At 33.9% G+C, this 14530-nt stretch overlaps 1 protein-coding gene across 3 annotated transcripts in view; it reads left to right on the plus strand.

Moving 5' to 3' along the window:
• LOC127837707 (hillarin-like) overlaps nt 1-13713 on the plus strand; it is a 21961-nt gene extending 8248 nt beyond the window's left edge. The window contains exons 1-12 of one of the 3 annotated variants that reach the window (XM_052364983.1): nt 178-325; nt 1316-1553; nt 3392-3505; nt 4906-5132; nt 5438-5646; nt 6183-6421; nt 6893-7423; nt 7669-7797; nt 9130-9310; nt 9654-9934; nt 10450-10635; nt 11278-13713. In XM_052364983.1, coding sequence (XP_052220943.1) covers nt 1362-1553; nt 3392-3505; nt 4906-5132; nt 5438-5646; nt 6183-6421; nt 6893-7423; nt 7669-7797; nt 9130-9310; nt 9654-9934; nt 10450-10635; nt 11278-11337 — 2349 coding nt within the window. In that variant the 5' untranslated portion in view covers nt 178-325; nt 1316-1361 and the 3' untranslated portion in view covers nt 11338-13713. Of the gene's footprint in view, nt 1-177; nt 326-1315; nt 1554-3391; nt 3506-4905; nt 5133-5437; nt 5647-6182; nt 6422-6892; nt 7424-7668; nt 7798-9129; nt 9311-9653; nt 9935-10346; nt 10636-11277 lie in introns of those variants that run through there. The other 2 variants (XM_052364984.1, XM_052364985.1) reach the window with 2 other exon arrangements.
• The last annotated feature ends 817 nt before the right edge of the window (nt 13714-14530 follow it).

Raw genomic sequence — 14530 nt, forward strand, 5'->3', positions numbered from 1 at the left:
GTGATAGTTCAATATTTATTTCAAGTGTTATTAAATATCCAGTCAATACAGCAACCATTTTAGCGAACTGAAAGTATTTTCACGGAAATGCAATGACAATGTAAACACGTCTCAATATCGGTAAATTTCCAACAGCGCATCTAACTTCAAAGAAGTAAGATATTGTGGATTAAAGAATTTACAAATGCGATAAACCCTTTATCTTGACTGAGTGGATTCATGCAATATACTTGTGAGGATTGGATAAATTTACTGATATATTGATAATACCCATTTTGCTTTGATTATACACTTACAATAACTGACAGGAAACAGTCACAATACGGTACGTGCATATTTTATTGTTTTTTACAATAGTGTATTAAAATAACTTGGACACATTTTTCACTGCCAATATTTGTATTTTGTAGAATTTATAAATGCGAAATAATTCGTTATACCTAACTTAAACAGCATTTATAGATCACTACTTAAGCTCAACAACAATATAAATCTTTCAGCGCCTTTTGCTGTCAAGGTTTCCGTTAGTAATATTGAATATAAATGTACAATCATCTTATCAAAATTTGCATTGCGGATGTGACTCAATGGCCAAAAATATTGATTACATTTTAAATTGTAAATCTCTAAGAAATTGTAACTGTAGATTTCGTTGTTTTTTTGTATGTATTATACCCATTAATTTCTCTTGAAGCGTCACATTTTAATGGTTTTGTTTTGTTCATAAGAAATGGTTTATGTCACCATTTACATAATATATAATTACATAGATAGACGTGTCTTAATTTTAAAACAACCAAATATTGAAATCGTTTATTCACTGAAGAAACCTCTCTCTTTAAGTGAGAAGGACCGTATGAAGACTTGAACCGTTCTTTCATCCATCAATCATGAACACTATAAATATAATAATATATAAGATTGATAAAACTCTAGATTCTTTGGAATGAAATATTTTTGTCTTAACATATACTCTTTTTTATTAAAACAAACATATCGTTTGCCTATGCAACACGGAATACCTACCTATAACACGCGGTAAACTAAAAAAAAAATTACTGCACACTAAATGTTTGATCAATGTGTCTTTCAAAAAAGGACGCTTTTCACAAAACTTAACGGAGGTTTTTTTTATTTTATTAAGCTTGTGTTGTTTTGTCTTCAATGTTTTTCTTCGGCAGGAAAAGCACGCCTTCTAGATATACGTGTAGGTGCCTGCGCCAATATGTAAAGAGGCGAACACTTTACACAGGAGCTGAACTGGGTATACATTTAAAATGATTTACATGTTTATGACATATTACATTTATTTCAGAGATTAACAAAGCCAATTCACCTGAGAAACTTAAGCTCATTCAGTTATGGGTTGTGGGAAATCAACAGCCGCGAGATCGGACACAAACAACAATAAAAGCAACTCCAAGCAGGTCAACTCAGAAAAAGCTGCCGGAAACAAGCAATCACTTGTTGTGGTTGCTAATGGAACCATTTATACACGGACAGAGAAAGATGACTGGAATTCAAATTTAAAGCAAGAACCAGAAATAGAAGAGGTATAGTGCCGCTTGACAGTATGCAGTTAAACCCACAATGCATTGACATTCTTTACACGTTAAGCACTCATATCAGACGACCAGCGTCATGCAAAAATAGGTCTAATGACAATTGTGGCTAGCTGGTCCGCTAATGAGATTTGAGTTTAAAACAGAGTGTGTAGCTCCTCACCACATTGATGAATTGCGCAGGCTGGGCTTGAGCTACATTGGCCGCATTCGACATAAGACCCATTTTCGCAGAATGCGGGTCATTCAATTATTACGTTCTTATTTAAGTACTTATAGATCTACATTTTTATTAATAAAAATAAAAATAATGAATACTTTGTGAGGAATCATTAAGTGCGATGCAACGATAACGACATTTGTTATTGTCATTTACAAGTTGTAAACGAAAATATAATGCAAAGCGTTATATAATATTGATAATATAATCGAATGTGGGGTCATATTAATCGATACGATATTGAATGTCACATGCTAAAACATATCTTTAAGTTATATAATAAAAACTCATGATTTGTGTATTTAGTATAATACATTTTAACTCAATATGTTATATTTGTGTTACATTACGTCGAACACAAACGGTTAGTTTTTTACAATTTCTTAAGTCGGGTATGTTCACTTTCACTTCAATGTTTTGTCAGAATTCACACGCGCTTGCAATCTACGTCATCTTACCGTAAAAAAGAATATGTAGTTAATTTTTTTAATTGAGTTCGTGTCCTCAGTTCAATTGATGTCAAATAAAGTTTAATATGACGTCATACTGATCGAGTGCAAACTCGGCTAAACTAAAGATTAATCATGTCAACGTTTTAGGTATATATATAATATAATCTTTCCCTTTTTTGTTCTAAGCCTCACCTGATACACTTTCTCCATCTCGGCACCAACCATGTAATCGATTCGTCGTGCTTCATTTTCAATTATCCCGTTAATAAATTGTATCAAAGTCAACTGGTTAATTGACATAACAAATTAATGATTCTTATCAGGCCTCAATCATATGCGCAACATTCCTGACGACCGAATAACTACTGATTGTGTCACGTAAAAATAGTGCTACAGTTTTTTTGTATTGCTATCGAATTTTACAACACACACTCGGAAATACGGATTTGTATTCGTCCAATGCTTTGAACAAATATTTTACTGATAAAAAAAACACAACGTCCTAATTGTTGTCCGCCAAATATGTCGTCATAAAAATGACGTCTAACGAGATACGTCATAATTTGCGTTATTAAGTGAATGGAAATAAAACTACCGAAAGCTTTCTCAGTAATCTATTTTAAAGAAGAACAAAATTAGATGATATGCAATGTAAACGACAGAACACGTAAGAGTGTATCGTGTTACATTCATGATGCGTCCCAATAAATTTCAGAGGTAAAACAAGAGGTACAATTCTAGAACATTTTAATCGGCGCGTAGGAATACGTACTGACGGTAGATAATGGTTACGTGATCTACTGCCGGAGATCAACTTTTTATGCTTTATTAGGTCACTGTTTGCAACAGGTGCAGGATAACTATAATTTCAGATTTGAACTCAAATATAGTATGTTTATGTTCATTCCCGTTGATTTGAAATGGTATTTTTGTAACACTTTGATACAAAATATTTTTATCACATGCACGTAATTGTTCAATTTTACGGAATTCTTCGACATTATATTCTTACACATTTTCTCCGCACATAGTTATTGCAGAATAACCCACATTTTCATCTGTGTTTATTAAAAAAGACGTGGCGGATAGTGTTAAAGTAAAAGATAATCTTATTACATAAATTAAGTGTATTAAACAGGATAATTTAACATTTACAGATTGATGTTCCAAACCTTCTTTCTGGATATCATGAACCGAAAGAACCTGAAAACCGTAAAGCCGATATTTTTAACAAAGACAAGATGTACGCAGTGGACGCTTTAGCCAGACAGGTATATACGTATACTCTCACCGTTACGACACGTTTGTGATAAACTATCCGCACAGGTTTGTACTCAAGATAAACGATACATCACATAATATTAATCTCAAGCGATTTAGGTTTGAATTGCAACGTTTGATGTCACTACGATAATCTGTGAATGATATGCATAAGCGAACAAATTGTCTTTTTATGACAGCAAAGAAAGTTCGAAATAATTAATTAACTGGTGTTTGAGTTAAAATATAGAACGTTAATATTTTACATTTTTTCTTTATAAAAACACATACGAAAATATACAATTTAAATGTAAGAATTTCATTTATGTTTCAATACAACAAAGCATTGCTTGCACTATATACAGATATATGGTTTGCATATTTATGCACTCATCAAAAGTACGTAAGAAACCATTAATCATGAGAAAACAGTGTATGCATTTTTATTAACATTCCTCGACCGCTATTCTTCAACATTATTTTAACGTCACATTTCATAGAATTTATTCAAAGGAGAAAGGGCTCGTCTTTTTGAAAATGTCATTAACTTTTCAAATACACTCCAAGTAGCATAACTTGCATTTTTAATTCAAAGAAAACCGTTTGTTTTCGTTATGCGTAACTCGCAATTTGCCATATCGCGGAACCAATGAATGACGTGTTATGTAATTTGTAACTGATTTGGTTGCGATGAAATTCAATAGCATGTCTCATAGTTCTAATGTAAGGACGTAATTTAATTACGAGTGATGTAATGTTATTTACGACAAATGTATTGATAGTTTTGAGACTACTTTAATTTGTTTCAAAGAATGTATATAAAGTTTTTTTTAATATATAACAACAAAAATATACAACAACTGTATATGTTTGCCTTCAGTCATAAGCCTTAATATTCCAATAAGATAATAACAAATATGAGTTTGAAATAAAGTTCACTTCGTTCAGTGCATCAGCAGGACTTCCTTATGGAACGCCCCGTAAATCCTTACTCTACGATCCCTTCTGAAGTATTGGGTGAACGAAACTACGCTCATTTCAGCTAGCTATATATGCTGAAAATACATTCGCATTTGGAAGTTAACATATTAAGCAAATAACGCCTGTCAACTGTGGTTGGATATAATTACAAGCTTCCCACGTTATTTGAGACATGTCATTCCACTATATTTGCATCTAGCGAGATATTAAATAGAAATCTACCCATGCGTTTATTGCATCATTGCCGACTGGGTTGACGTATACGTATGGTATACATTTATACGACTACACTTACTCAGTCAAAAGCGATGAACTACTATGCTCATCTGGTTAGTTGGACGTTTTCATAAAATATAAATTAGTGCATATAGCCGTCTGTGTCATACTCTTGAGTCTGCGATAAAGAATTGCATATTATTTTCATTTTCAGACACCGGATGATCTTGCCGACAGTTATGAAAGGCTAATCAGCCATCTAACCAGCAACTGTAAAACAGACGTTGAGAAAGTGCGAGCAATATTCATATGGATGGCCTACCAAGATATTGACGGGGCAGACTACAGCGAGGTTACCGGAAATGATACACCTCGAGGAATCATGAAGCTTATGAAAGATCGGAAAGCGAGTTATTCTTCATTCTTTGCTCTTCTCTGTCGGTAGGTTGTTGTTTTGAATCGACATGCTATAATATAATATGTGTATTTTAATGCAAAAATAAAACTCTAAATACCACAATATGATGTAATTCTGCTGCATTTTAAATGTCGATTATATTGCTTTTACGAATGTGCGTTATTTCTTCTGTAGCATAGCCCTTTTATGGACGTGTTATCAGTGTTAGTGTTTTTTTATATGTGAATACTAATGTTGTTTTTTTCGAAAAAGGAATGTCTATAACATTAACACTATTGACTTTTTGAAATCGTTGAGAAAATTAATCATGTAGTTTAAAAATGTTCAGCCAAGCTGAAATCGAATGTGTGGTAATAGACGGTTGGGCTAAGGCTGCAGGATACAAAGTCGGTGATACTGACACGGACTTGAAGAACCTACAGAACTCCTGGAATGCCGTGTATGTGGCCGGTGGCTGGCGACTGGTGTTCCCTTTATGGGCATGTGTCGCGGTCGAAGGTCATTCTACAGGTGCTTACACCAAAGTGGAGTCTAAAGGTAGGGCCACTGAAATTTATATCGCGTTTTTATACAGGACTGGGAATAAATGCACTGCTACACTAATATGTGTCATTATGTATATCAAATTAAAGGTTTATGTGCATTACATTGATCAAGAAAGATCCAATACATTTGCAGATGAATACGTGTATAAACATACTAAAACTTCAGCTGGACAAGCTTCTGACAAGTGGACCTAAATATGTGTCTAAGAACAAACTGTCAAACAATATTACACACAACATATGCATTAGACACAAGACGCACATATACACAAACAATATGAATAAAATGAAACCCCTTTTACTCTTAACTTCTAAATAACAGGCGTTGCAAAGCATGAAAGCGTAAAAGATTTGGTTTGCTGAGGCACGATAATATGAAACCTAATGTATATGTTTTTATAAACACTGAATTACAAAATGCACTATATTGTTAATTGTATTCATGTTATAGACTCAATTGTTTCTAAGATAGAAGAACACTAGTTTCAAAAAAATCACATTGCATCAATTGAGTTTGTGTATTTGAAGGGCAAGCGGTCAGAGAAAAAGAGGTGAAGTCATCAGGGGTTACCATCAGGCAATTCAACGAGTACTTCTTTCTAACAGATCCAGACGAATTTATTTATATAGCGTTTCCGGAGCAAGCAAGATGGCAGCTTCTGTGTCGCCAATGGGACTTTGCAAAATTCGCAGATGTTCCATTTATTCGACCAGACTACTTTAAATTTAAAGTTGATATCCGAAGCAAATTTAGCGGCCGTTTGAAGGTGTTGTATACTGTAAAATAATTGTTTGATTCTTTAAATTATGATCACTATTATTTTGTTTATTACTTTCATTTTATACAGCATTGATGTGTAAATATGTTCAGCATGTGTAAATCATGATGTTTCTTTCGTGAAAAGGCGAGTATACAAACTATACTGAATGTGTTGGAATGTTATTCACCAGTAAGATAACATCGTGCACATTAAGATAGCCAATAATTATTCATAACGAAAGCAAATCTGGTACAGAACAATTTTCGCCATGGCATCATATATATTCGCTTTATCATGTGCATGTTCATTTTGTGGTTTCAATTACACATTTGAGGGAACCGCTTATGTTGTATTCACCATTATACGCATTAAAGGAGCCCAGTTGCTTGGTTCAATTGTAAGGCAAATGAAAACAAGAGCGCTCCCAGTGTGCTATCGCCTTAACATACACTCGTATTTTCTTTTCTGTATGGACAGTCAAAAGCTGGCGAGTGCCACATTGAGCTTGCGTGCGGAGATCCTTCCAACATGAGCATGACCTATGAACTTTACTACAACCACCTCGAATCAGGACATGAAATCGACGCCAACTTACAACTTAACAACTATGTCTTGCTTAACCGAGCAGGTAACCGCTGGGACTTCGGAATCAGGTTTCCCGAAGCCGGTGTGTATAAGTGTCAAATTGTCGGCGGGAAAGAATATGAAACTTGGTTGTGTGCGTTCAAAATAACTGTTGATGAGGCTATGGAAGACTGCAAACCTTTGCCGTTTAATCCGGGCAAAGTTGGATACGGGCCTACCATGGATACCGAAATGGCTGGACTTAAAGCAGTATCGCACAAAACTGGAATTGTTAAGATGTTTGCCAATAAGCCAGTGGAGTTTAATTTCACGTTAACGCGTGACATTGTTGTACGGACAGAACTTTTGCACGCTACCATAGCAAAGGAAGATCTGCAGAAGTATTGTAAAATGACGCAGAAATACAGCAACTTTAGTGTTCAGGTAAGCACAGAGCTAATGCTTCAGCATGGTGATAAAAAAACATAAATTTGTAAATGTGAAATGTGACTGATGTCACCATTAGTCTTACGCCATACGTGAAACTATGTAGCTATATGTTATACATTTAAGATACTTTCGCATTATGGCTTTTATGGAACGATATTACATCATTTGAAGAGTGTAATTAAGGTATTATAGAATTGCGCTTTTTATTACACGTACTGTTGTATTATTTATAAATTTAGGTTTCTGTACCAGAGGATGGGGAGTATGCTTTGGCTTTTCACGCTCAGCAGAAGAACAGGTGTGATTACGAAAACGTCTGTAATTATCTTCTGACCTCGGAGAAAAAGAAGAAGAAACGAGAATGGGATGTTCGTTTATGTTGATGTTTCATTGTAAAGATATAATACCATTACAATCATAAATATAAAGTATTATAATTATTTATATAAATCTGTTAAAGGTCAGCTATGTTGACATTACATAAAACCTTATTTAATCATTCAGGCCGTTCAATCTAAACAGCAAGCCAATATGCAATAACCCACATCTAAATATCCAGAAAAGAGATTACTGTGAAACCATTTATTTTCGTCGGCACAAAATTTCGCCCTTTTCATAAAAATGACTATTTCGTCCGCTCTTAAATTCGTCCATTTCTGGTTTTGAAAAAAAACTACAGAAAACGTCCGATTTGTTTGTAATACATGTAATACGCGGTTGCGAAAAAATCGTACGGGTTTTTATGTATATGTACAAAAATAGTAGATGCAGTTAAAACCAAACAACCAAACACAAATCAACATGTTCTTTATTAATTTGTAACAAAGCGCAGAATATATTTCAGTCAGTTGTTGATCACACATCGTCATATTTTAATTGCGTTTAATAGTATTGTCTTTAATCCAGATTCGCCGCGTGTAGGCTGTATAATCTGCAACACCAAAAAAAAACACAATACACACAATGGGTAATAAAGTTGTTAACAATTAGCGCTAATCAACACTATTATACCTAAACGAAGTCGACGCATTCGATACAGCCTTATTGCATTCGCGTTTTACAGGAAATGTCAGTTGTTAGTACACTGTATAATGAACACCCCTTTGTGTCAAAACCGGATTTAACTTGAGTGTGAATAGTCGACTGTTTCATGTTCTTTGTATCAATACCATCTGTGTATCTGTATAATAAGTATACCAGTCAACAAACAAGGTGCGCGCTTCCGCATATGGGTATTCGGACGTTCAAAAAATTGACCCATGGTTTAGCGTTCATGCCGTCGAACGCATTAAGCAATATAACTCGTTTTTTTCACTATTTCTTTATTTGCAAAAAAATACTAATGGCTTATCACTTACCTTGCAATCTTTTTTTCTCGCATTTTGCGAGTGTGCGAGTGTTAATTTCGAGCCCTGTGTATATGCGTGGATTACGCTGGATTTAAATGCCTCATGCATACGGTAATTCATTCTTATTTGTTTCAAATATGGGACATGATTGTTCGTTAGGATCTTGAATTCGTCCATCGGTCGAAGGACGAAAAAGGCGAAAATTAATGTCGGACGAATAATAATGGTTTCACAGTTTATAATAATCAACACATTGGATTGGTTTATTCAATCCGCTTTGATGAATTATTTGTATATTTACATAATGCATACTTCATTATGTGTCATTATCAATTGATAGTTATTTTTAAGGATCCCATAGAGAAACAGACCGGAACCAACGTGGCAGTTTTAGCAAAGGCAAAAGGTACAAAACACGTGGGTGAGCTAGAAGGAGAGATAGAAAAATTCCAAAAGTTGGTAATGGAAGACAACGTCAAGGGAGAACTACAAGCCGCTCAGGACGCACTGGAGTATAAAAAGGACCAACAATGTGAGAAACCATTATTCTGATGTGTTCTTTATTTTGTGTGTTGTAATAATATAATATTAAACTAGACTTAAAGGGTAAGACTACACCATCTAAGAATATTCACAATACATGGTTATATTGAAATACTTGAGAGTGTTCACCGGTATACACAGCATGTTCAACTGTATAATGTTAGTCATTTTTCTTATAAGGCGCACATGCTAAAGAACATTTCAATAATAAAATTATTTATGCCATCAGCATCCTCTGAATCCTATGCCATTATGATTGAATATCTTCTTTCAAACAACTAATTTTACCATGTCAAATGGACCATTAACCTAAACTGTCTATCACATGCCAGGTCTCACGTACGCAATAAATCGGCGCAACCTACAAGCACTTGAAATCGCCATTAAGCAAGGTCACAAATCGCGGTTCAATGATAAACTGTCCCGCTTGATAGAGGACGCGGAAGAGTTGAGGAACCATATCATGCATTTGATTAAGGTTGCGCACGATATTCTTGAGATGAAGCAGTCAACCATATCCGAGCTCCGCAGCTACAAATCCCCTCCGAACATCATCTTTGACATCATGCGGTCCACGTTCCTGATGTTGGGTGAAACTAGTGAACAACTAGAGGTAATTGGAAAAAAATGTTTGCAGACATTTCATCAATCTCTTAAAAATAACATGTATTAAATTTATATATAAATGCTTTTTTATCATGTATTGTGCTTTCGCCGAGAAATACTTGGACGGGTTAACATAATTACATACATTTGGCGTATTCCTCGCGAATGTTACTACTTTTATGAATAAGAGGATAATATACACTCTCATTTTAATCCTTTGATAATAGTATACTGTGTAGTATGCTTTCATGTTCGTTATTGTTTTATAAGCATACCAAAACTAACAAAAGTAAAAGTACTCGTGCGGAACGATTCTCCGTATCAATTATTGTACATTCATCATATAGGGTGTCTAATAATTTATGGTTGGAAGTAATCAATCACAGTTGATAATAAGTAATTGGTTTCGATATATACAGTTTCAGTTTGTTTTTGATTAAAACATAAGCCTCTTTTTGAGTTGAGTTTTGCACAAGAAGGAAAATGAAGCCCTTTCAACAAAATTATATTATACACATCTAGAATTGGGAAACCCTTCGAGTATTAATGGGGAAAAGGAGAAAAGAAGGAATGCTCCGACGCGTCAAGACGTTCGATACGATTAACGTAAAGCCTGGAGTGCAACAAAAGGTTGATGAGATGCTCAATAAATACAGCGAGTTTGAGGCGCGTGTAGCCAGCGCGGGTGCAGGGACGTTTTATTGTTGGGTAGGTTAATAACATGGTATCGAAATGTCAAAGCCAGAAGGTGACTTTTTTGTACGTTGTTGAAACCTTTTGGCTTGTGAACGAATGTATTTATAAGATTAATGAAGGCATATATTTCATTCAATAAAAAATGATAGACATTTAAATAAGTTGTAGTTGTAATAGCATTTTGAAGCAAAATTATTTTTTTTTCTTGAGATGTATTATGACACGTTTATGATTTATTATTAATTCTTTGCTAAGTGTGAGGTCATGTTTTGACTCCAAACGAACGTTCCACGGCGACGATTGCTGCTTTAATGTGTTATGTGTGTTTTGTTTATATTGAAATGCTAACAGGGATTGCAAGAATGGCGTTCAGGTTTGCAGTTTAATTGAAACATGATTTATTTGCATTGGTATGTATGTAATTGATATGCGATCAGGAAATACACAAATATATCACTCACTATTGGTTTCCACTGACACCTGTTAAAACACTTGGAGCGTTCTAATACGGTTTTCCGGTCATATTTCGTGTGTGTTGTATGGTCTTGGTTTGTTTAAATTTGATGAACAATTTGACATGTGCCAAGAATAACAAAATCGCACTTATAATACGTGTTCCAGCTTGTGAAATGTAACTTAACCTTTAAATTTCAGCTGCGGGATGTATGTATAGCCATTAACCAGACTCAGCCACCTACAGGGAATGACTCATAACGCATCCGGACTTACATCGGCTTTAACTAAGAATCGGCCTGAGCAATATTCACATTCAAATCTGCATGACAAAGGTCCTTTGTTAAAAACTATTCGAATTTCAATTGTGCGATACGCGAATTACTGTTTGCAATATTGACCAATAACGATTCATAGAATGCAGAGCTTTTAAATATTTGTTAAGCGGATAGACAAAACAATACTGACTCTGATTAATATACCAGGGCCTTATTTATAAAAAACGGCTGATACATAGTCTTATAATAAGTCAGGCTTAAATTATCATCTATGGGCATGTATGTTTTATATACAAAGTTGATGTGACGGAAATATTGCCCAACACAACATAAATACGACATCTATATTGTATTAGAATACTATCAAAATTCAACTTAAGAAGAATGTATTCCTCATAACACACTGTAAACATATAAACACATTTTAAACAAAAAAACTGTGTGAAGGTATGACCTAACGTAAAATATTCCACATGTGCACTTACGACGATCGCCTGAACACTACACGAACGGACATTCTCATGCATTTGAAACATCCTCTTTGACGACAGTAACAAGTGTTTCACATAAAAATTTAGTTTGCTTTACACTGTGATACTACTTGTGATAATAACGTTAATGACCTTACATGTATCTACGTGTATTTGTGGTCCTAGTCCACATGACATAACCAATCTGTTTTAATTGGAAATTCGTTCATCTTGACTAAAATAGAGATAGGATATTTAAATAAGCGAACATATTCGTGGGTTGAATTGATGTCATAATGTTGTAATTAATTATGTTTATTATCGATGCAACGTGCAAAACAAATCGGACTACCTACTGTTGGAACGATTGGATTGTAGGAAGCTTGAGCTTTGAAATGCGTCAAAATATTTCATAGGCCACTCACGTTTTCATATGTACATAAACTTCACCGTGAAGCTTAAAATAATGGTGTTTTTCTATTTACGAAATCCAATGAGTGTTATTATATTTATTATATATATTAGAAAAAAGTTTAATTAAAAACAAATAGTTGTTGAATGGGGTTATCAATCCTTTGGCAGTTGTGTTCATTCAATGATAATATTTGTATTTTTCTTTATATTGTATTTAAGGGATAGCACCATATTGTCAGTATCTTATATTTTCATAGCTATGCACATGCTTGTATATATTTGGTTTGTCTTTTAATATATTACGATAAGCATATAATTATATAGCTTATTTAATTTACATCTCGAAATAGCATTTACAATATAACGTGTTTTATTCAACCACAGTGGCAAGGTCTTATGATATAAATCGTGTGTATAATGTTTTGGTCGGCAGACTCAGATGACCCATGCTTTCGAAATAGTGCGTAAGCATAGCCTGTGCTATGGCTGTCACATGTAACATTTTCAAAAGAAAAGAAACACTTTTCAATATATTGTTATTATCGGAAACATAGCAACACAATGATTGTTAACATAGCAGCAATCCCGTGTCATTCTCTGTCATAAATCATTGAATACAAACGGTCAAAAGTAAACATGTTTCACCCTCGTGTAAAATAGTGTTTAATAAAATATTGATTTGTAGTGGTGAGGTCTAATGATATACATCATCTGTATTGTTTTTCCATCGGCATAATCAGAAGACCGCTGCGTAGAACATAGTACGAGTATGTATTATGGCTATCTGAGTTTATCTTTCCAAATGAAAATAATAATATTTATGTATTATTGGCAAAATAGTAGCACATTAATTGCTGATATTAACAACAGCAATCACGTTTTTTTCTCGGTCAAGAATCATTTAATGTAAAAGGTCCAAGGTGAAAATCTGGTGTTTCGTGTAAAAGAGTGTTTAATAACATATTAGATCGCAAATTCCTTATAATCAAGATCCGTTCGTTTCCCAAGCAACTGCATAAGCTATGCATTTTGGCTTTTTTTTGTGTGAATTTATATCAAAGTTGTTAATCTGTCATCGTATGAGTCAATTTAGTTTTCCATTCTTTAGGGTAATAAAACATCTAAAAATTCGACCCCGAAGCCTTTCGTCACAGCACAAACATTGTACATAAAATAAAAGAACATGTGTAGCGAATTGTTATGCTGAGTAAAAATTGAAACGTAATGGCAAAACACATTTTTATGAAAAATCAAAAATATATTAACATAATGCACTGTATATAAGAATATGACAATACATCATAATTACGTAATGGTCTATATACATCCTGCTTTACGGTTTCTTCTTGAGTTGAATTACGAAGGTCTGGGGTTAGTAATGTATAATGCTACTTTCTCAAATCGTGTTTTTATGTTGCCTGTATGCATATTTTACAATTAAGTAATTAAATTTCAATTAAATCGACTTCAATGTCTATTGTCATGCGTTTTATTTTAAATAACAATGGTATGATGAAATCGGTGAACTCAGCTGTTATAACTGTTTGTAGTAATTGTCTTATTGTATAAATAGTCCTGTATTGGTAAGACAATTGGTCGGATTATTAAACTCTGAGCGAAAAGTCAGATTAAAGATTGTATTGATTTTCAAATTGTGTTTGTACAAGATGAACAGCTCCAATGTCTGGTGGGTTTAATCAATACCATTCAGAAATTGTATGGTTGTCTCTTAGATCCAAGACGACCTAGGAAACCCCAGAACAATGGTAATTAACTGGTAAGGCTTTTCTTATTTTAAATAGGATATTTGATTTTCGGGATAATACAATGAAATACATTTCTCAGTATTGTGAATAAATGAAATTTGTAATATCACTCGTAAACGGAAGGAAGTTAATGTGTCATTTCATTATTAACGTTTTATAGGCAACACAAGTGTTACAAATCAATGTAGGTAATACATGAGAAAACGCGTTTTCCCTAACTGAGAAAAGTATCAGAAACTAATTACAAAGAAGTATCAATTATTAATAACGTATCATTAAAGCGATATTATGGGCATTTTTTCATTGTTGAATTGAGCTGAAAAGAATTAACATGTCAAAGAGTTAGTTAAAATGTGATTACTGACCAATTATCTGCAACTCATCTTGCTACCAGTTGTTTATATATTTTATATTCGATATTCTTACGTGACCCACCCAGTCCTGTAAGCCGAAATGATCCTTAAAATACAATTGTGTCTTTGTGTCGTATGAACGAATCTGCACTAAAAGAAATTTAGTATCACAT

Source organism: Dreissena polymorpha, chromosome 7 (assembly GCF_020536995.1).
Source record: "Dreissena polymorpha isolate Duluth1 chromosome 7, UMN_Dpol_1.0, whole genome shotgun sequence".
Classification (NCBI taxonomy): domain Eukaryota; kingdom Metazoa; phylum Mollusca; class Bivalvia; order Myida; family Dreissenidae; genus Dreissena; species Dreissena polymorpha.